The following is a 22,601-nucleotide window of genomic DNA, read 5'->3' on the forward strand; positions in this document are numbered from 1 at the left end:
CCCTCTGTTGTCTACCACCAGCAATTGTGAGATGGCTTGTAGAACCAGTGCATGTGGCAGAAGACCCAATAACTAAATAAGAGTGTCTTTTGGCAGCACTGAATTTGACCTAAATTCATTCGGTTGTCCTCTGCTCTCCTGCTAGTCTGGCCATGTGTTCCTGATGCTACCTTTGGGGTGGATCTAACCAATATACAACTCTCTGTGTGTATGTATATACGTTATATACATACTTGAATGGAGTATTCTGGTGTGAACATCTAGTGCAACAGAGTAGGACTGTGTGTAAAAGGAAAAGTTGCTGTATTTTCTAGGAGCAGCAGTTCTCAAGTGTAGTTTCTTGTAGGTTGCCAGGGAGCAGAAAGGCCTACTTACTGCAAAGGCATTAAAAAGAGAAATGACAAAGCTTAAAATCTCTGAAGAAAAATGATAAATGAATTTTCTGTGAGCAATACTAAGACTTTGTGCTTTAGTAGCGTTTGATATTGGATATTAGGAAAAATTTCTTCTCCTGAAGAGGTTAGGTGCTATAATGGACTGTCCAAGGAGGTGTTCAGGAAATGTTCAGTGGGGAAATATTGGTGGTAAGTGGATGGTTGGACTAGATGATCTTGGAGGCCTTTTCCAACCTCAGTGATTCTATGATGCTGGAAGATGAAACAATAAATCATCTAAGGAAAAATTTCAGTTTGCTAACATAGGCTAACTAGCCTAAACCAACCAAACACTTTGAGTACTGGTAAATACGTATTTTAACTCAGTGGAAGAAAAGTAGGGACAAACTACCTACCAGGTTTTTCTTTTTATATAAGGTTTACTTACCAGCAGGTCCAAAGCAGAGAATATTTGATATAGGTCCAGTGAGAAGGATAGTTTGGAACAAAGGAATGGGCAAAGGCATGAAAGTTTATTTGATAGGGTCTCTCTGTGAGATAACAAAAAAGTCTCATTGCAAATATTTTAATCACATTTGTCAGCTTATGAATGACTGATTGTGTCTTATAAATCCATGAGCTTTATTTGACAGATTTTGACTAAGTTCTCAGTTTAAGCAAATGCAACAAGACTTATGTAATTAAACTACATTGAAAACTTATCTAATTATGAAAATAGTGCAAAACCGTGTACTTAATTTGCAGCAGTAAATTGTTGCAAAGCAGTATCATTGTTAATCATAATTTAATTCAATGTTTGCTAATTACTCATGTTCTACTACATACCCTCATAGCACCAGTGTAGAAATTCTTCAAAGGAGTCTAAACTTTTCAAGTAGGCAGCATAGCAAAATCTAATAGGATCACCTGAAGCATGGAGGATAGCACACTTCAACTCCAGGACATTTAAAATAATCTGTTATGACCTTTTATCAGAACATCGCACTACAATCTAGCATTCACCTTCATTCTCTCTCACCAGGCCTCCATTTCAAGCTCACAGATCCCTCTTTCAGCTGACCCTTCCTGATTAGCCTCTGTGAGAGTTCTTCCTACAAAGTCCTAATGACTAACACAACTAGCCCTGTCCACTTGCACTAAATTCCAGTGCACCTCATTCGATTTCCTAAGTGTAAACACAAATACACATTTGGACAAAAGTTTGTTCCTGCACATCTACTGAAAGTAGAAAATTAGGGCAAGACAGTCTTTCAAACTCTGTTCATGTCATACTCAAAATACACATAACACTTTTAATAGGTAACATACCACAGAGCTGACATAAAGACAGAGAACAGACATCACATTTAGTTGTTATTTCTTCCTATGACTTCTACTGTTCATCTTTGCAGACATCCACAACCACTGGATTAAATATGGACGCAATAGTATTTCTTCTAGTATGACAAACTACCAGAGTTTGATGTAATGAAAAAATGAACCACATATACTTTTCTATTTTCAGAGCCCAGGAAGAAGATGTCCAACAAATATGAAATACTTTTCCTCTCACACAATTTATTATCTTCATATCATAATATATAGCTTGGAACTTAATGGTCTATTACATGTACTCAAATGCCCATCCTTCTTTAAAAATCTCTCTATGGAAAAGCAGTCTGTTATAGCTGAGTTAAGTGTTTAATGTTTTAATGAATCAACATTAGTACAATTGGTGAGCATGTGTAAGACAGGCACGAGTCTGTTTTTACTTGTACTAAATGTGCAAATCTGTAATAGCAGACGATGAACACAACATTTATGAAATTAATGTTCATATAGTCCTGTTGCATTTGTAGTTATAGTGAGATTAGACATAACTACACATAAACTCTTCCAAAGGAAAGCTGAACATTATAGCTAAATGTATTATTAGTTATCTTTAAGAAAAGTGATGTAGTAGATTTCTTTTTTCATTGTGCAAGACTAATGGCAACTTTAAAACATCTCCGGCACTGCTGGCAATGGCAATTTATAAAATCTCCACGAAAGAGAAGAATGTATTTTCTGTTAATGGCAATCTGGTTTGCTGGCTATCGGAGAAACTAGGGAAACTGCTCCATGTTCATGTCCTTCTTTGTTCCTGCAGTCTCCACTCATTTAATAACAGATACAGGAAAGGACTTAGAATGAAATGCTTTCTGAAGTAATGCTTAACTTCAGAATGCTGAACTAATGCTTAATCCTCACGCAGTGGTTAAGTGTCCCCTGCTCCCTAGTTTGCTCGAGCACTGTGCCCACCCAACTACACCAATGCCATACCTGAGATGGAAAGAGCAATTCTGGAGAAAAACAAAAACAGTGTGCTTATGCTCCAGTCTACATATTAAGTTTGATGATATATGTGAAAGTTTCCTAGTGTACTGCATTAGGTGTGTAACATTTTAGGACTTAAATTAAAATTCTGCCCTTATTGCCACTTAGAGTAAATTAAACAGGAATATGAACAAAACTTCAGTTCTGCTCATAACACTTAGAGTAACTATTTAACAGTAACACCTCTTTTGGTGTGAACAGGGATGCTCCAAAATCCCATTTAACTACTTAGCTTCCAAATGAATGCTCTCTATGCATGATGTTTCAGTTTTATTTTAAAATTGTAAATTCCACTTCTGCCTTGTGAATACAAAAGTCATATAGTTTAGCATAATCTCTATTTCAGCACAATCTTTTTTTCTACTGTAGTAATATTAGCAATAATTACAGAATGAACTAGGTACTAAAATCTTGCTCTGAAAATTACAGAACACTGTGTGTGTGCATGTAGAGCCACTGTGTTCACAAAGCTGCACAGGGAAATCTGGCTGTTTTCTGAGTACACTATACAAGGAGTGAGCAGGCAATAGAAGAAGGTAACATGGCAGATCTTGTCTCAAAGCATATCCTCTCAAATAAGAAAAGGGTCTTTCAGAATGAAATACAGAATAGTAAAACCAAGCGACTGTGGTAAATTCCTTTTGCATTAAAAGCAATCCTGATTACCTGCCTGATTATCTTGTTCTGGTCATGAATATATTCAGGGTACTGCTCAAATCATAGTTTTCCAGCTGTGACTGAACCATGTTGTATACTTCCTAATATTGTGACATCTCTCTTTGGGAGATTACATGCAGAAGAACAGAAAACTGCACTCTGTCTGATTCTGGGAGTTTTGGAAATCAGTACCACTAAACATTGCTCATTAATATTGTAGTGTTTTAACTCAATGGGCGGCTCAGCACCACACCGGTGTTAGATCACTCCACTCCTTCCCAGAGTAGCGAGGGAGAGAATAAAAAAAAAGCAAAATAGAGCTTATGGGTTGAGATAAAACTATTTACTGAGATAGAGAAAAGGAAAATAAAAATAGTTATGGCTTTATATGTGTATATAAACATTTGCAACAAATGATGCACAAGTAGTTGCTCACCATCCCCTGACCGATGCCCAGCTAGCTCCCTGAGCACCTGAAGAGTGAGAGATGAACTCTCATCTCCTTCAAAACTCCTTCCACTTGATGTCATACAGTATGGAATATCACTTTGGCCAGCTTAAGTCAGCTGTCCTAATTCCATTCCTTTCCATCTCCTTGGGCCCTTCACTACAAATGGCGTTGGCTTAGCAGGCAACTATTAACATTGGTGTGGTATCAACTTCATTTTTCTCCTAGAACCAAAACGTAACATCACATCAGACACTCTGAAGAAAACAATTCCACCTCAGCTGAAACTAAGACAAATATCTTCCTCCTTGTTTCACCCATCATCATCCAAAGCAGAGACACAGGAATCTGCTCAGTTTCTCACCTTGTATGTTACGTGGCTGCTTACCATCACACACTACTTAAGTTGTACATTTTAATCCCTGTATCTTTTGGGAGCTCATAGTTCCCAAAATGAACAGCATGACATTTAGCCCTCTCACCTTCAATACTATTCCTGAGATCTCTAAAACACATGTTCTAAGTAATTCTTTCTGGTAATGTTCTGCTCTCCTGAGTCCTTTCTTGAATAAAACACAAAGTCACAGCAGTGTAATGTCATTCATCTTCATAAAGATCTTGTGTAAAGAAATGCAACTCTTATTCTTCCAAATACAAGCTTAACCAAAAGCTGTTCTTAATTTAATTGCATTATAAACCATAATACATGGAGATTTAAATTTCATTTCAAATGCAAATTATTTGAGTCCTTTAGCAGCTTCTCCTCATCAAATATGGAAAGACTTTTCTCCTTAATTGTATCTCTATGTCTTCAAGAACACTCAGCAGCCTTTTAAGCATCTGTTCTTCCCAACCTTTCCATTAACAAGTTACAGTCTGCAATGATTTACTCTTTAGCTTATTTTTCTCTGTATTTAGTTGCTGACCACAATGCATAATGAAAATATGGGGAAACCTCTGAAGCAATCTTTATTAAAGTATTCTGCATAGAAATCTGTATGCATTTTTTGCTTTGGATATTTGCTTTTAGCAGAAATCTGGAAATCACAGAAACTATCAATGCATTGACATAATTTTGGAGTCAGTTTGTCACTGACTTCTTTTAACACGTACGCTAGACGCCCCCACAGCCTGCTCAAAGAGCTCTCAATGGACATTTCTCCACAGGAGATTACTGTGTACTTACTGAGGCACAGTTGCTTTCTGACTTGTCTTCCAGAAAGCCAATTTGGCATGGTGTCCTCTGATTCTGTAGCCAGTAGTCTGTTGATTCTAGCAGGCTATTACTGCAGAGGATCTGTTAAAATAGTTAAAAATTGTTAAAATAATTTAAAATTTACTCAGTCCTACCGTGCCTGAACTCTGTTGTTGGCTCTCAACAAAAATCTTGCCTAAACATATTTTTGGGAGGCAAGACTTGGGATTCCCATTCCCTTTAGACTTACACAGTTAATGTACCTTGGATTCGAGTGACATATATCCCCTAAAGTACTGGACAGTTTTCTCTAAGAACTAAAAGTCCTTGAAGGAGGTGCCTTAGATAACCCCAACAAATAGAACACTGTTATTGGAAAATAGTGCTAGGAGTTTTGTTCTATGTTAAAGTGATAAACATAGACTTTGGGAAAACTGATCATTTATCTATGTTATGGTATACAAACTTGCAGCCTTTATGATTTACTGTGTCTATTTGTCTAAAATAGATCTGTACAATTCATTCTGCTAGCAGCCTCATTTCTGAGACTGCCTAGGCTACCATCTCTTTCTTAGTATTTTTCTGCTCTATGAGAAGCTAAAGCACTTGAAACTTTCTGTGAAGAATACTGAGCTAGGTCAGTACGCTTAGATCAAGGCTTTTTCATAGAGAGAGCTCAGTCTCTCTGTATTGACTTAGCCTTACAGCACATGCCACAAGCTTTGCTTGAAGAAAAATAAAGTTGGACTAGATATCTGCAGATTATAAAGAGGCTAAGTCAGTTTTGCAAGGCTGATAATTCAGATGAAAGTAAATTCCTTACTGCCCCTGTATTAACTATGCACAGTGTTCAGGTGGGTCAGATTGCCTTATTAATAAACAGACCTCCAGTGTTACTGAAATATATCTGCAGAAAGTTGTGCTCAGAAAGGACTGTCATTTTGAGCACGGCATCAGATTTCTTTGAAATACCAGTAAGTCTGGAAGTGACTCATGGATCGGGGCTGGTTGTGCCCAGACTATCCAGGAACTGTGCAGCAACAACACAGCCAGAGTCTGACTGTACAATTTGTTGGGACTAAAGAGACATATCATTAAACAGTCAGGCTTGTACTTTATTACATTTATAGAGTCACTATAGAAAGATCCATGACAAGCAAAAGAGACCAATGACAACACTGAGAATCACTAGTTCCTGTTTGCCCTTTCTTTGAGAGAGTGAAGGCTAGACCAGTTTATCCTAATTTCCATCAGGGATGAAAGTGGGACTGAGAGGCACAGATGGTCTAGGGGTTGAATTTCTAGGCTGACAAGACTGTGTTAAAACTGAAAAGCTGTTTCTTTCCATGCATTCAATTTTGTTTAATAGAGTACAAAGGACAAATAGTTGAGGATGGTGAAGCGTGGGAAGGGGAGTTATTCACACGGACAACTTGAGAAATCTTCTTAGCCAACAGAAATGTATGCTGACCTCCTGGAGGGGCTGTGCTTTCTGACTGTACAAAAAGCCTATCAGCCCAGCTGATGCATCTCTTCTCTAAATTCAGTTTAGGCATATATTTCAAGTAATGGGACATTCTGAAGCAAAGGAGAATGGGTCTGTCTGGATAAATTAATCCACAGGCTGACTATTTGGTATGTTTTTTTTCATCCTTCACAATTCTTCCATGAAAAAGAGGAACTCGTATTATTTTGAAATTCTTATTATCAGGAAATAATAGCAGCAACAGCAACGATACTCATAGAACAATTTCTAGGGCTTGTAATACCTGGCAAAAATGTTAAGAAGCATGTCTGTGAAATGGATGTATATTTTCTCTGTACTTCTGGCAACTGTGGAAAAAGGCTGTACTATAGCGTTTAGACTTTAATAATATTTCAAAATATACCTTTCTTGTCCTACCTGGAAAAAAAAATCTATCTACAGTATTTTTCACTATCTTACTGCATAATTTGCATTGACATTTCTGTCCTACTTCAGGAACACTTACTTTCTAAGCCTAGATCAATTCCTTATGAAGTGAGAAGAACTTGTCAGGCCTCTTCATTTCTCAGGGAAGATGAATGAGTGTGGAAAGCTGATCTGGCCAGCTAATACAATTTTCTAATACTCAGGAGCAATCCAGAAGTAAGCTTATTACCACACAGAGACCAACACCCACTCTAATTTTTAATTTCTTGTCAGAAAGTCATATAGTTAATACTGCACTCCCTGTGGGATGGATGACAAGGAACACTGGAACCCATACACCTGGCCTTGCTTCAGCACCTTCCTTCAGTGCCCTCTACAAAGATTTTGCACCTTTATGGTTATTTTTTGGTTTTTTTTGCAAAAGGGTAGGATGCAAAATCTAGCCCTGCTATAGGATTTCTTCTGAAAACAAATTTAGGGTTGACAAAATATGGAAAAACTACAGTGTCCACAGACTTCGTTCTGAGAAAGACTTGTGACAGCTTCCCATCTACACCAGTTTCTTCCTGGGGACTGCTGGCTGATCTTGTTTAATAGTTCAGTGACTCTGAACTCAATACATTTCATAGCATACTATCTTAGTATGAATAGATTCATGCCACCATAACTAATTCTGAGTCTAGATGGGAAAAACAGCATATATCATATAGCAGAGAAACAATTTCCTTCTAGCTTTATAAACTGTAAACTTTTTTTTTAATAAAGAAACGCTACTGAAACATTATAAACTGGTTGGTAAAATATTGCATCAAGTATTTTTTTCAAAAAGTGCCATGTTCAGAAATCTTACGAAGAAAAAGAATTCCATCATATACATGTACCTACATACACATATATATCTGATCTCAGATTTCATCTGATCATAGATCTTCTCAAGCTCAAGGACTGAAGTTCGAATATCCTCTTAGAGATGATTTGAGTACATAGGAAATAGTCCTCTTTAACTGAAATAGCTTTCTCAGTAACAAATTTTGTCTTATTTCCTTAAAAAATCTTAGTGAATTTGTCTTTAGTCTTAACAGCTTCTGATCTTTCTTTCCCAAATCTCAAACAGTTTCTGAGAAATTGGAATAGGCAGAAATTATCACACAGAAACAAGCTTCCGAAAAACTTGCTACTCCTTTTTCTCAAAGTACTTGGTGTGCTCAACCAATATTTCTCTTCAGAACTGCTAGATTATAACAGATGCATACTGTAGGTGATTAATTCATGAAATGAGATAGGCATTCCAAATTTCACCTGCTTTTCTTCCCGTGGATGTTAAATCACCATTGGCACATCTATCTTCCATTCAGGAAGCAAATACTGGTAATGCACTATCAGAAGCAATAGCTCTCAGGAACAAATGTTTCAGGTCAGGTCACTGCTATCAAGCTTGAGGGTCACTGCAGGGTTATTTATTAATTTCAAGGCTTTTCAATGCGTTTAATTTTTGTATGCAACTTTTCATAATATACTTTAAGGCAAGGGTAGAGATTGTTACATGGAAGCTATGGCATTATGTGATTTTTAGTAACCTTGAAGAGATGAGCAGCATTAGCAGAATGGTGTTCTCCCTAGCCTATATTCTGCTTTCATGTGGGCAGTGCTGTACACAGACTTGAAAATGCAGTCAGAAATGTGAAGAAGACCACAATGGCATTTTTACTACTGGAGGTCTGAGCAGACCATTTTCAGCAATTAGAATTTGAAGGATAGGTGAGAAAAGCAAAATAGGATAAACTCCAGACCATGCAACGGGTTGTGGAGGAGGTCAGCAATCTAACAAATGTAAGTAGGCCCAAAGTCATCTGGAATGCCTCTGGAAGTTTCTCAGAAAAGACAGCACTGTGAGAAAGGGAGGCATGCAGAAGCACATGGATGGGGACTTCTTGCTCTGATTTTACACATATCTGAATGTTGTTCTGAGGACAGAAGGTGACATTTGACTAAGCAGTGCGGGATGAGATTTTGGATGAGTTTAAGCTCTATCTTATGAAATACAAGTTTCTGCATTACGATCATTACAGATATGTTATTTCTCAGAACTTTCCCACTAACATTTCTATTGAGGAAGGATAATTTGGGCCATTCCACAATGCAGATCACTGTAAGTTTATGCATTCCTGTAATGCAGTAAGTCTATAAACTGAATCCTTGTGAACTTCTGGGCATGCTTCTTTGGCAGCAGACAGCAATATTATCATGGTCAAAGACAAACAAGTATAGGCAAAATGAATTTAATATTTCTAAAATCTGACTACTGCATGATAATTCTACTTATTAACTGTGTTTATGTGAAATGGGAGTATGCAGATGTGCTCAAACTTGCATGAATATTCACGCTTTTAAGAAATACACTGAAGTCCTCATACTACAATAATGTATGAGTGCAATGGTCAACTGTGTATAAGCTTGAGTGAGCTTGCCTAATCTCTTGGGTAACTAATGAAATTCAGTGTGAGCAGTTATCCCTCAGAGATATAACTGTTCCCATACTTTCTGATGGCCATTTTGGCAATTAGATCCTTTTCAAACTATACTGAGCAGCTCTGTAACAAAGATAAGAAACCTGAACTTGTACTACTCCAGTGGTCGTTCACCATCTTTCTTTTATACAGCCTGCACTTCTAATACATAGAGATACATACATTGACATAGAGATTTTGGAAAGGGTCCGGAGGAGGGCGACTAAGATGAGCAGGGGGCTGGAGCACCTCCCCTATGAGGACAGGCTGAGGGAGTTGGGCTTGTTCAGCCTGGAGAAGAGAAGGCTGCGGGGTGACCTCATTGCAGCCTATCAATACCTGAAGGGAATCTACACCCAGGAGGGGAGTAAACTCTTCAAAAGGGCTGACAGCAGCAGGACTAGGGGAAATGGATCCAAGTTGAAGGAGGGAAGATTTAGGTTAGGGGGAAGTTCTTTACAAGGAGAGTGGTTAGGCCCTGGAACGGGCTGCCCAGGGAGGTAGTGGATGCCCCATCCTTGGACGTGTTCAAGGCCAGGTTGGACGGGGTCCTGGGCAACCTGATCTGAATGTGTACGTTTGGTGGCTCTGCTAGGCAGGGGGGTTGGAACTACATGATCCTTGAGGTCCCTTCCAACCCGGGTGATTCTGTGATTCTGTGATTCTGTGAATACAAACAGCATCACTGAAGAAAATTTTCTCCTCGCATCTTGCAGTTTTCTTCACTGTCACCTCGCTGAGACAAGTTCCAGGCTAATTCAAACTGGCGTACATAGGATTTGCTGAATTCAATGAGGTTGCTTCTGATTTCCAGTGGTACAAGTGAAAGCAGAACTTTATTCACTGACCACACTTACGCTTAACAGCTGCACGCACTACGCTGCTGTATGTCTGGTTCAGAGCAGGATCACTGTACTCAGAAAATAATTCAGGATGAATTTGCATCATGCACAAAATGTGGAATCAGCAGTAATTCATGGTTCTAAAAAAAAGTTCTCCACTCTCATCTAGAGACTAAGCCGTCAGCATTACTCACTGTGTTGTGAATCAATGAACTAAAATCAGCCTCTAGCAGTGTGTAGATTAGAAAAGTCACTCTTTCCCAGAGGAAAATACTGGATACAAGTTTAGCGTAACAGCTTCCTGCTCCCTAATTTAGATCATAAGACATTAAAATACACTAAATATCTCTAACTGTGATAACATTAAATAAGCTCTGCTCCACAAATGAAACATCTGCGTCTTCATGGCTGATCATCTTAATTGCTTTGGTTAATTACTACTCATCAAAAAAGATATGGAAGTGGGACATACAGAATAAGATGAACTATCACAAGGCACATCTTCTGCATTTGTTCAGATTGGTCTTTGTGGTAAAAGACCACATCTCATATGGTTCCTGACAGAAGCTATTCTCGTTCATACCAAGTGAAAATACTCAAACCTGCAAGTGAACCATTTAAACTGTTCCCTTGCAGCAGGAACTCACAGTTTCACTCCAACACCAATTACATAACTGACTTCAAAAACTACTGTAACTAATGTAGGATAAAAGAAAAGATAATAGCTTACTTCAATTATTCTGCATCCTTTTCCTCTCTCTCTCACACACGCACACACAAAAAGAACAGCAACACAAACTGTGACAAAGCTGCAAAGAAGCCCAAACTATCCTGCTGTTTGCCAGAAGGGCTGGCAGAGGTGAATCACTTCTTCTAGTGTGTCTAACATCATAAAATGGACTCGTATTGCAGTGAAAAATTCAAATGTAAGGGATCAGACAGAAGAAGCAGCTCTAAATCAAAAGCTAAAGGTAGGTCTGTAGAAGCGATGCTTCTGAAGGTGACCATGCTGGGAACATTCATAAACACAGTGGTGACACTTTTTAGTGCTGTGCCACTGTCCTTCAGTCTTACATAAAATAGCCAACTCAGATTGAAGAAATGAAGGATGTTCAGCAACATTATGAATTTTATGCTCATTTCTACAGATTCCAATTACAGTCAGCAGCATTTTTAAAAAATCGTATGTTTTTTTGAAAATAAGCAAACTTTTTGAACAAATAAAGTACTACTGTTTTGTCTTTTGCCTTGCTGGCATGAGTAAGAGATGCACAATTCCAGCATACAAATTAGTCTATTGAGGTTTTTTTATTTCAATGATTTTACATTTATTGAAACTTCAGTAGACAGCCAACACTCAACCCCCAGAGTCACAGTGTGGTTTTCAGAAGGAAAGGAAAGAATAAGGAAAATAAATCTTTATCTTCATCATGTTTATCTATTTATTTTGGAAAACAAAAAACACAAAAGCATTACAGTTAGTAGTGAAGGAAGAAAAAAAATAGAATTATGGGAAAACTAAATGAACTGAGAAGTTTTATAATATTTTGAGGTAAACAGATGCTTTCTTACCAGCTCTAGAATAATGCCTATGGGAAATAGTCGAGCTCAGATGGTTACTGCTAACTGAGAGATGAAAGATGGCCTGTTCTCTGCAATTAGGGAATGGCCTTCCCTTGGACTGCTCTGCCACAATCTGACCCTGAGAGTGGATGAAGGCATCCAGAGACTTCCCTCGTGTATTGTCAGCTGTACTACCTACGTTAATAAACTACTGTCAGTCATACCTGACTAATCCTAAATACATACAGGCACTGCTTCCTTTCCTCCCCCATGCTCTAAAGCAAATAACTCATATAAAACCATTTTGAGGCAATAAAAGCAGCAGCAGTCAAATCTGTACTACTTCCTTGGTTGCTGAAATCCTCTACTAAGATATTAGGGAAGGCAGAAAAGCTCTATTACGTGAAGGACCCTGTATCACACTGACCTCAGGGAAGCTAAGCTCTGGACCCTCAGGCTGGGTCCCTGAAACTTGCAAGCTATCACAGAGCAGTCCTGAATTTATTTGTGCTCTTTATGATTTTTATACTTTGCCAGAAAACGAGAAAAATGAGAAATACTTAAGGGAAATGTACCTCCCACACACATATATTTTGTAGCCAGACAAGTATAGACCATGCACACAAAACTGCAATATACCACTACAGCGTCCAGAATTCATTTTTCTGTATCAATCCTCTTCCTCTTTAGGCATCAGTTAAATGTTGTGTTCCTCAATAAAAGTAAATGCTAGAAAGCAAAGCTGTAACCCAGGATATATATGCTTTTGAAAATAAAATAAACTTGGAAGTTACCTTTTTACATGCTGTGACAGTGCTTCCCAAACTGCTTCCTGAACTATCTGTGCTGTTGCCTTGGTGCTCTGGGACTTCTTGCATCAGTGGAGATTCAAAGTTGCTGAAGAACAAAAAACATACAAAAGAAACCTCTAAAAATCTTTTCAGTGACTCAGTTACATACATAACTCAAATTATACAAAAAAAAAATTAATTAAAGAGAAGTAACTAGTTTACAAGAAGTTTCCTATAGCCTCATTAGTGACATTAAAATTCCATTTATGACCTTAATTTTTACTTTTGGAAGTACATTATATGAATATGATGAATGCCTTTTGAAGACTAGAGGACGACACATAGCTGCCTTTAATTACATTTGTCCGTCTTGAATGGTACTGTGAAACATGGCACTAACTTATTTTCATAAACAAGCAGCTTGAAACAGCATATAGAACACTGGCTACATTAATTCAGCTTGGTAGACATCCTAAAAAGAAGCATTGGCTGCAGTTTATCCTCAGTTTTACCTGCCTGGATCGAAGAAGTAACGGGTAGGGATTAATATGTAAGAAAACACAATAAAAGTGGTTGAATTATGTAATCCAGGGTGAATCGTTTGCTATATGGTAGGTACAGAGCAAAGGTAAGTCATGCATATAGTCTGTTTTGTGAGTCAGCCGTACACAGCACACCCCTGTTTACCTTGGGACTGTCTTGAAGTGATAGACATAACCGTAACAATAAGCTCTCGCAGCCAAATTATTTGCATTCACAACTGGTACCACCCCTCACACTTTACTTTTGGAATAGATCTGGCCAATCGTGCAAGATCTCCCTCTATACAATAACGGAATTGCCACAACCTCAGTAGAATTTCTCTCTCCAGATGTAACATGATGGCCATTAAAGATCTCACAGTGCTAAAAGTCTCTTCCTCCCAGAATTTACTAGGAAAAGGGTATTCAACACCATCAAGTTCTGCTTTCCAAACTGAGCCTCTACAGTGCTTTGAATTTACTTCTGACTATCTATGAGAGGATACAGAACACTTGCAGACAGACCCTAACAGGCAACCGGGTTACCAAGGCTTACCTAATAATCTCTCATCAGTACTGACAGGATAACAGACCATGTGCAATTACCTAGTTTGCTCAAATAAAATCTAAAACAAATTTTCCTAAGTCATCTTTGCTGAAGCTTAAGGCAGTGAGTTAGGAGGCTACATGCAGCTTTTTACCCAAGTCCACAGGCAAACATCAACAAGGCTACCTTTCTCTCAAAGATCCACAAACGTAGGACCAGATATGGATCTTCATACTCCCTAAGTAATTTCCCTTGTCAACAAGGGAATATATATATATATGGGCAATATATGAAGTGCTATTCCATAGTTATTCCAGGTTATTACAAACATCGACAAGCAAAAATAAAAAGTGTTCTGGAATTAGGACTGTGAATGAAAAATACACAAATTAGTACTTACAAATTGCTAATTAATAGGAAGATTCATGAATTGCATGGGAGGATGGAATACATGTGTATAAATGAGATCAGAATGTTAACTGACTTTATTTGAAAAGTGCATTATCCCATAACACACTCTGAGACACCAGTGTCCTAACATCTAGAAGTGGGAGTCCTGGCTGTTTACAGGATATTTCTCCATTGCTCAGACTATGTAGATAATTTATCCAGCATTTGAAAAACCAAACTAGCATTTCATAAGCCCTACCCTCCATTAGAAGAATGAGGGACATTAAACATACAAAGTCATTATGGTTTTATATCTTAATCAAAACTAAGAACTTGATATTCAAGGGTCAAATACTGCATACGTGAAGCACCCTCCTTCACAACTCGGCAGTCAGAATAGCTGCAGTCTTTGTACTCTGCCCAGTACTCCCAGCAGAAGCTGTCACTGCCTCTTTTTATAAGATGCATCCCCCATACAATCTAATAGTAAATTACAAATCAAGTCTGACCTGCAGGTTGGAGAACAAGGCTCATTGTTTTCTCATGCTCTTCAATGAGAGAAAGACTGAGTGGTTCTGCTACTACTTTGCCCTGCAGGGACTTGGCATGCTGACAATGAGTGCTGGCTTTCTATCATGCTGTGTACAGGTATCTGAACTCACAATGCCAAAAGTGTCACTGAGTCTAAAAGCAAAAAAGATGGCAGTGTAGCCACTAACTGAGAGCCCTTTTGGACCTCAATTAAATAGTACAGATAGAATAGTGCATTAAAGCACAGCTGGAAAATCGTTAAGGAGTCATGTTCTGGAGTACTGACAAATTGTGCTGTCTCCAGATCATGCTCTAATGCATCACATCTTCCATACAGCAGTAAAGCAGGCTTCCCAATCATGTGGAAAGCAAGCATATCTCTAGCATCTTAAAATCTGTGTCCTATCCAAAATACCACTTTTCATTTGCAAATATGACCATGTTTATTAAAGGTATGTGATGAGTAAAATAAATGTAGAATGCCATTACCTGTTCTAGATGAGGCTTCATCTCAAACTTAAGATCTGACAGGAAAGAGTGACAGCCTTTGAAATTACTGAAATCTGGTAAACCCAAATTCTCGTCAGCTATCCCAGTCCTCAGAAATATATTTCATGCCCAACCGACTGATCAGAGAGCAGATAGAACCAGCAACTCTGTATCCCAGGACAAGGGACATCACAGTCAGGAGTAACTGTAGCACTTTCATAGCTGCTTTTTTTTTTTTTTTTTTTTTCTAAAGGTTCAACTTTCCTGCGCTGTAACTGCAGAGATAAATCTTTATTCTTGTGCTGCACTGCAGTTCAAATCTAAGGTTGTGCTGGTGCTGTGAATTCCGGGCTCTGTTTGCAAAGCTGTTCACACAGTCAGGGTTCACAGACTGAAATAATTTTAACAGAGAAATGCGAAGTTATGAGTTTTATTTGGGAGTAGTCTTAGACTACACACACTCATCGGCCTCTGTTGAAAGTTAAATGAACACCTTCTAGGTATCGTGTGAAGGAAATATGCAGCAGTACAAACTAATTGATGTAAAAGAGCATATAGCTGAGTTCCTTCAGTTTGGCCATCCAGTGTCATACACTTACATCTTGCATAACCCAAGCAATTCCAGCATACTGGATTGAGTCATGGGTCTTTCATTCAACACAGAACTCAGGTTTGGCTTTTCAACATCTCTTTTTTAATTATTTCAACAGTCAATCAATTTGATCAAAGTTTCTTTTTCTTATCCAATAGGCTCCTTTCTAAGCTTTAGTTTTCAATATGCACGTGATTTAATTCTTAAGAGATTCTCTTCAGACCACCCAGTCTGTAGTAAAGTACAATAAACCCAATTTTCATCAGCTCCCCAAAGGAAAACTATTCTCTCTTTGAGAAGTTGCCTGCTCTCATTAGTTTCTCAACAGCAGAAAGCTGAACGAAACTGCTGCAGAGATGTTGTCAGATCATCATCAAACGATAACTCTGCATTCACACACTATACTCATTACTTCAGCACACCAGGAGTTCGGAAGCACAAGTCTTCCAAGGCATCTGGCATAGGTAAGCACCTTTTCACTACAAGATAAAGCAAGCTATTGAAGGCTTCAGGTGTGAATTCTCACCTCTGCTAGACTTAACGGAGAATGCTCATCTGACTTAGATGTCCTCATCAGATGTAGAGCTATTGTGGAAGGTCACAGACATAATAAGGAATCTGTCAAAAGGACTTCAGTCAGTACAGTGTTTAGTAGAGGGTGCAACCTGTAATATCTACTAAAATGTTCTGTATCCTGTGAGAGAATGATTTCTCCTTTGGTGGCAGAGATCCTAATTTACAATTTCCAATCTGAAACCGGGAACCTGGACCAATGGCTCAGTGTTGAGAAGTATGCAATTTTCAGTATAATATTTCCATTAATAGAAGAGTTTCCAGAGTCCCTTATTTGCCACCAGATGCTGTTTGATCGGTATCAGAATTGTGATTGATTCTTTTTCCCACAAAGCTAAATGCTCTCACTAAGGATGCAAACAAATTTCTTGGAAATCGGAAGCCCGCAGCAAATTGCTATGAGATTTATGGCACCAACAGTAATAAAAAATCATCCTTTGTTATTGACCAAAATGCAAAACAAATGCTTCTATTTTCCTACATTGAATAATTCAAGAATACTGACCTCGATGACTCAATACTTAATAAAAAAAACACCCCACAGATGCTTCTAAAAATAATTACCTTTTCTGCAGATGTGGCAGATGGTGCTACATCACAAAGAAAAGGTAAATTAAAGAATTCCCCATGTTATCACTGGAGAAAAATAATCTTGTGAAATAATATCAGAAACTTCAATTTTGTACTATCTTGAACAAGCATAACCTGCTTAAAAAAACTCTGCTGCTCAATAATTATTTCTAAGGAGCAAATTCAATAAACTATGACACAAGCGAGAGCTGGGCTAAATTCTTCAGCATATTCTTGATTTTGCATTCACAAAGACACCCAAAAGCAACTAAAAAACAGGGAGGCAGCTAGCTTAATCCAGGCCCTAAGCAAATAGCTTTTTGGAAAGGCTTGCAGCATTCAAGCAGCATCTCTTCACTTCAAAGCCCAAAGCCTTCTGAAGTAGGCACACTAGTCACGCTCTTCCTTATGCTACCTTCCAGATTTTACAGTTTTAAAAATTACCTTTACATGTAAATAGGTCAAGAGTCACTAGCAGTAAAGTCTTTAGATGTAGCACTGTCAAAGTTACTATTTTAATCCACAGAATTGGTTTTGATTCAGTCTGGACCATGTGTATACTTCAATCAGAGCACAGATGGTTAGTCAAACAGATGCTCTATAAATACCTCAAACAAATGTCTTTCTGATTTTTTTTATGGATTTGGAACCCATGTGCAGAATATAATCACTGGCAATACCAGGGCCTGATCTTGCAATGCATTCATAGACTTGTTTTGGTCTCCACTGGCTGCTACTGACTCCACTGGGATCTTAAAAAAGTGACACTTCAGTATCAGACACGAGTGTCCGATATGTAACCAGGTTGCTAGTAAAACTGGTGCACTAAAAAAAGAGTAGAACATTGAGTCTTTATATTCAGATTGCTCATTTGGTCATGTCCATTGGGTACTCTTGATTTACATTCCATTTTTATCAGTGCATTTTTATCACTGAAAAAAAAAATGCAGGTCTTTTGCTATGTGTTAATGAAAAGAACAGAGAAAAAACTGCCCATGTTACTGTACACCACACAATAAAAAAAGTCTTTATCTTCCATGTTTACACAGCCCTGATTGCCCTTTTTTTCTGTTCCTAATAGTAATAAAAAAACAAACAAATCTCGGAGCCTCTGTAAGCATTAGCAATGCCTGGACTTCTTATAAAACATGTTTTAAAAATATTACAAAAGAAAAGTTTTATGGAAAAATAAACGTGAAAAAGTTGCACAATTTAGTGAGAAATATTCTTCCCTTTCTTTATTTACTGATCGAATTATTTAAGGAAAAATAGCAACATTTTATCCACTACTTCACATTCTTCATCACACTAAAGTTAAGCAAGGTGCAGATTAAAGAGCTGACAATCAGGAGCTGAATGGCAGGTAAGTGCTTTTTTATTTTTAATTTTTGTGATAGTCTTGCTACTCTTTCAGCAGTTTTCTGACAGAGAGCCAATCCATAGGAACTTCACAGAGAGCTGGTAAGCATCCTGCCTTTCTCCCTTACCTGACTGTAGGGGAAAAAAAAAAAAAAGGCAATTCCTGGTGGACCTTTGTTATGCTTGCAGAAGAATGACTACTTGCTAGGGTAACTTTCTAGAAAAGACAGGCATGGCTCTTGGTTAGAAGAAGCTTCATAAAAAGTACAAGAGGAACAGCGAGATCTCTTCGTGTGAGAGTGCATGAGTTAAATGAAGAAAAACACTTAGAATGACATATAGGATGCAGTTTTGGTAGCCATCTTTTTTGGAGAGTTCCTAATTTGGAGGACTTTTAGAAGAGAACAATTAGACAAGATCTGATGAGGAAAAAGACTGTCTGAAACAGGGAAGATTAGGGAGCAAATCCTTAAATTCACAAAGGCTGAAATATCACCAGTGACTGCTTTTCTAACCTAGAATCGAGGAGACCATACCCAGCACTGGAGTGCCATTAGGTGGGAAACTGAGGCACAGCTGAGAGTTTGACTGCAGGAGAGATAAGAAATCTCATTAAAGGAAAGATGCTTCAACCTGTTTTGTTTGTATGCACCTAACTGAAGTGGGCAGTGCTGATCAAGATGATTTCAGAAACATAAAGACTGAACCCAATATATCCAGATACAGCTATTGCAAAAACAACAGAAAAAGGCAGCTTGATTTCAGCTACATCTTTCAAAACATTGTCTAAGGCTATAATGGTGTTCATAAAAGCAATATGTTTTTACTTTAACTAATGGCTCCCAAACAGTAAAACAGCTGTCTAAAAATAAGCGCCTTCATCTCCAGTGGTCTCAGAAAATTCTTATTCTCTTCAATCCGGTATTGTTTCTATGACCACCTGCAGCTGTATTCATAAGCTACCTACTTAAAACGTCAGGGTACATTCTGAAGTTATTTTAACACAGAAGAATACATTCTGTTATTGCTTATTCAAAACAACATATTTTTACATAATTTACATGTCTGAAACATTCCTGAACAATTCTGATTTCCTACCAATATCCAACGGAACACAAATCTTCTCAGTTTTGATGCCAGGTTAATATGTCAACCAACAGCAATTTCTGAAAAATTACAGAAAATGAGGTCTCAAAATAAATGCTTGACAAGTGTGATTCTTTTTTAATCACACTAACATTATCAGTGTATTAAATACAATGGAGCTGCCATCCTAATTATCTTGGCTTCTAATAATACAAAACATGCTTTTATATAACTCTATCAAGATCTTACAAACATTGCCTTTGCTCTATTTTTTTTTCCCATGGACAATACTGTGTTTAGTGGGATTGAATGGCAGACATAAAGACAGCGTTCTCGATTTTTTTGTAGCTTACACTAGCATAAAGAAAGTGTAACGTCTCTGTCCAAGAAAGCATGATTGTTCAGTGTTGTGGGGTTTTCTTACCAGATAAATCCTCCTTCTTTCTATGCCCTATGCCTTTCTAACTATATAGGGAACACAGGACATTATCTCTGAGAGTCTAACAATGAATCAGATCACTGAGATATGAATTTTAATTTATCTATTTCTTTTTCACTGTGGTACAATGTGTATAAAATTCAAAGCTTCTTTAGTCATTACTTTACAATGAATTTCAGAATAACTATGAAATTGTTGTGATAACTGGGCCTGAAACCTTTGGCTTGTTCTTGGGATGCCCAGGGCTCGGCAGGGCTATCTACTCTGCTGACTGAGATCAGGATGGGCTCTCAGACAGACTTATCATTACCTGCAGTGTCATTAAGTGAGAATCTGCTAAGTGAATATTCTTGCATTTACACGTAAGGCATGAATATAGACCAGATTATGGGTAGGCATGAGTTTTCAGTTATCTGCTAAGAAATCAAGAGATTTGGTTGCAGAGAATTTGAGAGAAGACATTTCTCTTTGATACTACTTGCTCTTTTTTATGTTAGTACTTGAAGATAGGAGAGCAGTTTCTGTCCTATCACAGTGATGGTAATTTAGATACAGACAAGTTCACTTGCACCACAGTCTAAGGAATGATCTTTAGTGAAGCTGACCAAATAGTTGAGTCACACATGATGAGTGTGTCTGCATCACGATTGTTATTTCGTCCAGGCTTCTTAAAAAAAAATATATATATATATATATATGATAATGGGAAAATTCTTGCATTATGTAATGCACTCTAAAGTGCTGGATGATTGCAACTCACAATACAAATTAAACTGAAGGTGTTTCTGGGCAGAAGTGCGCTGCTACTTCAGCAGAGCCCAGCACCAGCCATGCTCTTCCTATGAGCTTCACTAAGAGCAGATGAGGACTCTTGATAGGTGTCTTTGGGTGCGTTTAGATTTAACTGCTTTCACCACTGCACCCTTTTTCCTTTTTATTAAAAGGAACAAAAAAGGAGGTATGCAAATAAATCCAGCTTTTAAAAATAACTACTGTTTCATTTGTGTGTGGGGGGTGTCACCATAATCAGTTCACCTGGAAAAGGATATAGTAAAATATACAGGCCAGGTATCCAAAGTAAACCTGGTCTTTTCTCTTTTTTTCCTGTAAATTGGACTTGGATTGCTAAATGTATTATTGGCTTATGCTCTGCCTCTGTTTCTTTTTTTCTTTCAGTAGTTATTCAGTTATTTTTCTACGTATGACATGCTCAAAGACATGCCTTCTGACTAAGAAAATCATCTGTTGCACTCAGCGAACACACGTTTGCTTATGAATTAATTTTACTTGTATGAAATAAAAATCTGCTACTGATTGCAGTCCCCGAAGACGTATCTCTGTAATACTCAGATGTCTGTTCTGTAACATAAAGTATTGATTTCCACCATCTTAGAAATATGGCTGCACTTCAAAAAGCATCAAGACTTTGCACTTGGTAACTACACCAACTTTTAAATTATATCCTGAAAATCACTGAGACAGTTCAGATGATGTGGCTGTTCACTGTGGATTTCACTGACTGTATGGCATACATTAGACACAGGATTAAATTTATTGGCAGGTACAATGTGCAGCCAAGATCATGTGAGCATTTAACTAAACCACTCAATAGCCATGCTATTACTTCTATTTTGTTCCCCTCTAGTTGAGGGGAGGGTCTCATTCCAGAATTAATGTGAGGACAATGGGTTTTTCATTTCAACATCACAGCATGCAAGTATTTTCCTTTTATAAATAAATGAGCTGTCCATTTTTACTGGATGTCTGCAGTGATAACACATGTCCTTCTCTGAGAGAAGATATTGCTCTGCAATATAGAATAACAATCAGTGTTTTGTCCAACTGTTATGCTGCTGATTTGATATCTTCCCTTTTCAAACTGAAATTGCATAGATAACTTTAAATGAATCTAGGGAAACAGGATACGAATCTCATTTAAACACAGTTCCATAAACTAAGACAGCACTTATTTATTTTTTCCTTTGAAACTGTGGGAAGTCACAGCTCCACTGCTGAGGCACATTTGTAAGTATGCAATCTCACAGAGATTACATGAGACCCCCTTAAGTTTTTCCTCGCTGAAAGCAAGTGCAAGTCCTGTACACTCACTGTAGAAAAACTACAAGGGCTGCTCCAAAAGTAATTCCTACTGTTTTATTATGTTGGCCCATGATGGCAGCAGAGGTTGAACCTTCCTGCCATTATTGTTGTATTTTGTTGCTGTGTGACAGATGGCAGCAGAGGGGCAGCCTGACAGAATGGCGTCTGACATGGAAGTGAGTATGAAGCAAAGGTATGGAACTGAATTCCTCCATGCAGAAAAAGTTTCACCCACTGACATTCTGCTGAATATTTTTGGAGACCAAACAGTGGATGTGAGCGCAGTGAGGCGGCAGGTGGTACATTCCATCAGTGGTTACAGCAGTAGCAGTGGGTAACCTCCATTGGTGCAGATTTTTATGAGTGCAGTATGCAGGCTCACATTCATTGCTGGTGAAAATGCTTAGTTAACGATGGTGACTATGTTCAAAAATAGTGTTTTGTAGCTGAGAATTTGCTCTATCAAATAGCGCTATTGTGCTCCTCGTATCTGTTGCAGTTTCCATGGAAATAAATAGGAGGCATTACTTTTGGAGCAAGCTGTGTATGAGAGCAAGTGACTTAGGATTACTGCTCAAAGCAATATTGAGCAACCTCCTTGGGCTGCTGAATGCATTTCCTTCTACAGCTGTTCTGTCATTTGGCTGAAATGCTACTCTCAAGCTTTCTGGATAAGCCATATATACTGCACTGCTACTTCATTAACAAAATTAACCTCACTGAAGAAAGAAGAAAAAAC

The 22,601-nt window shown here is 38.0% G+C and overlaps 1 protein-coding gene across 6 annotated transcripts in view; it reads right to left on the reverse strand.

Annotated features, from left to right (window-relative positions):
- Positions 1-22,601, reverse strand: part of SPHKAP (SPHK1 interactor, AKAP domain containing) — a 68,072-nt gene that overhangs the window by 38,525 nt on the left and 6,946 nt on the right. For 5 of the 6 annotated variants that reach the window (XM_052686829.1, XM_052686828.1, XM_052686830.1 and 2 more), the window contains exons 2-3: positions 12,669-12,771; positions 5,042-5,152 (exon numbers count right to left, since the gene is read on the reverse strand). In XM_052686829.1, the coding sequence (XP_052542789.1) occupies positions 5,042-5,152; positions 12,669-12,771 (214 nt within the window). Of the gene's footprint in view, positions 1-5,041; positions 5,153-12,668; positions 12,772-22,601 lie in introns of those variants that run through there. The other variant, XM_052686833.1, reaches the window with a different exon arrangement.

The sequence above is a fragment of the Tympanuchus pallidicinctus genome, unplaced genomic scaffold, assembly GCF_026119805.1.
Source record: "Tympanuchus pallidicinctus isolate F22 unplaced genomic scaffold, pur_lepc_1.0 scaffold22, whole genome shotgun sequence".
Classification (NCBI taxonomy): domain Eukaryota; kingdom Metazoa; phylum Chordata; class Aves; order Galliformes; family Phasianidae; genus Tympanuchus; species Tympanuchus pallidicinctus.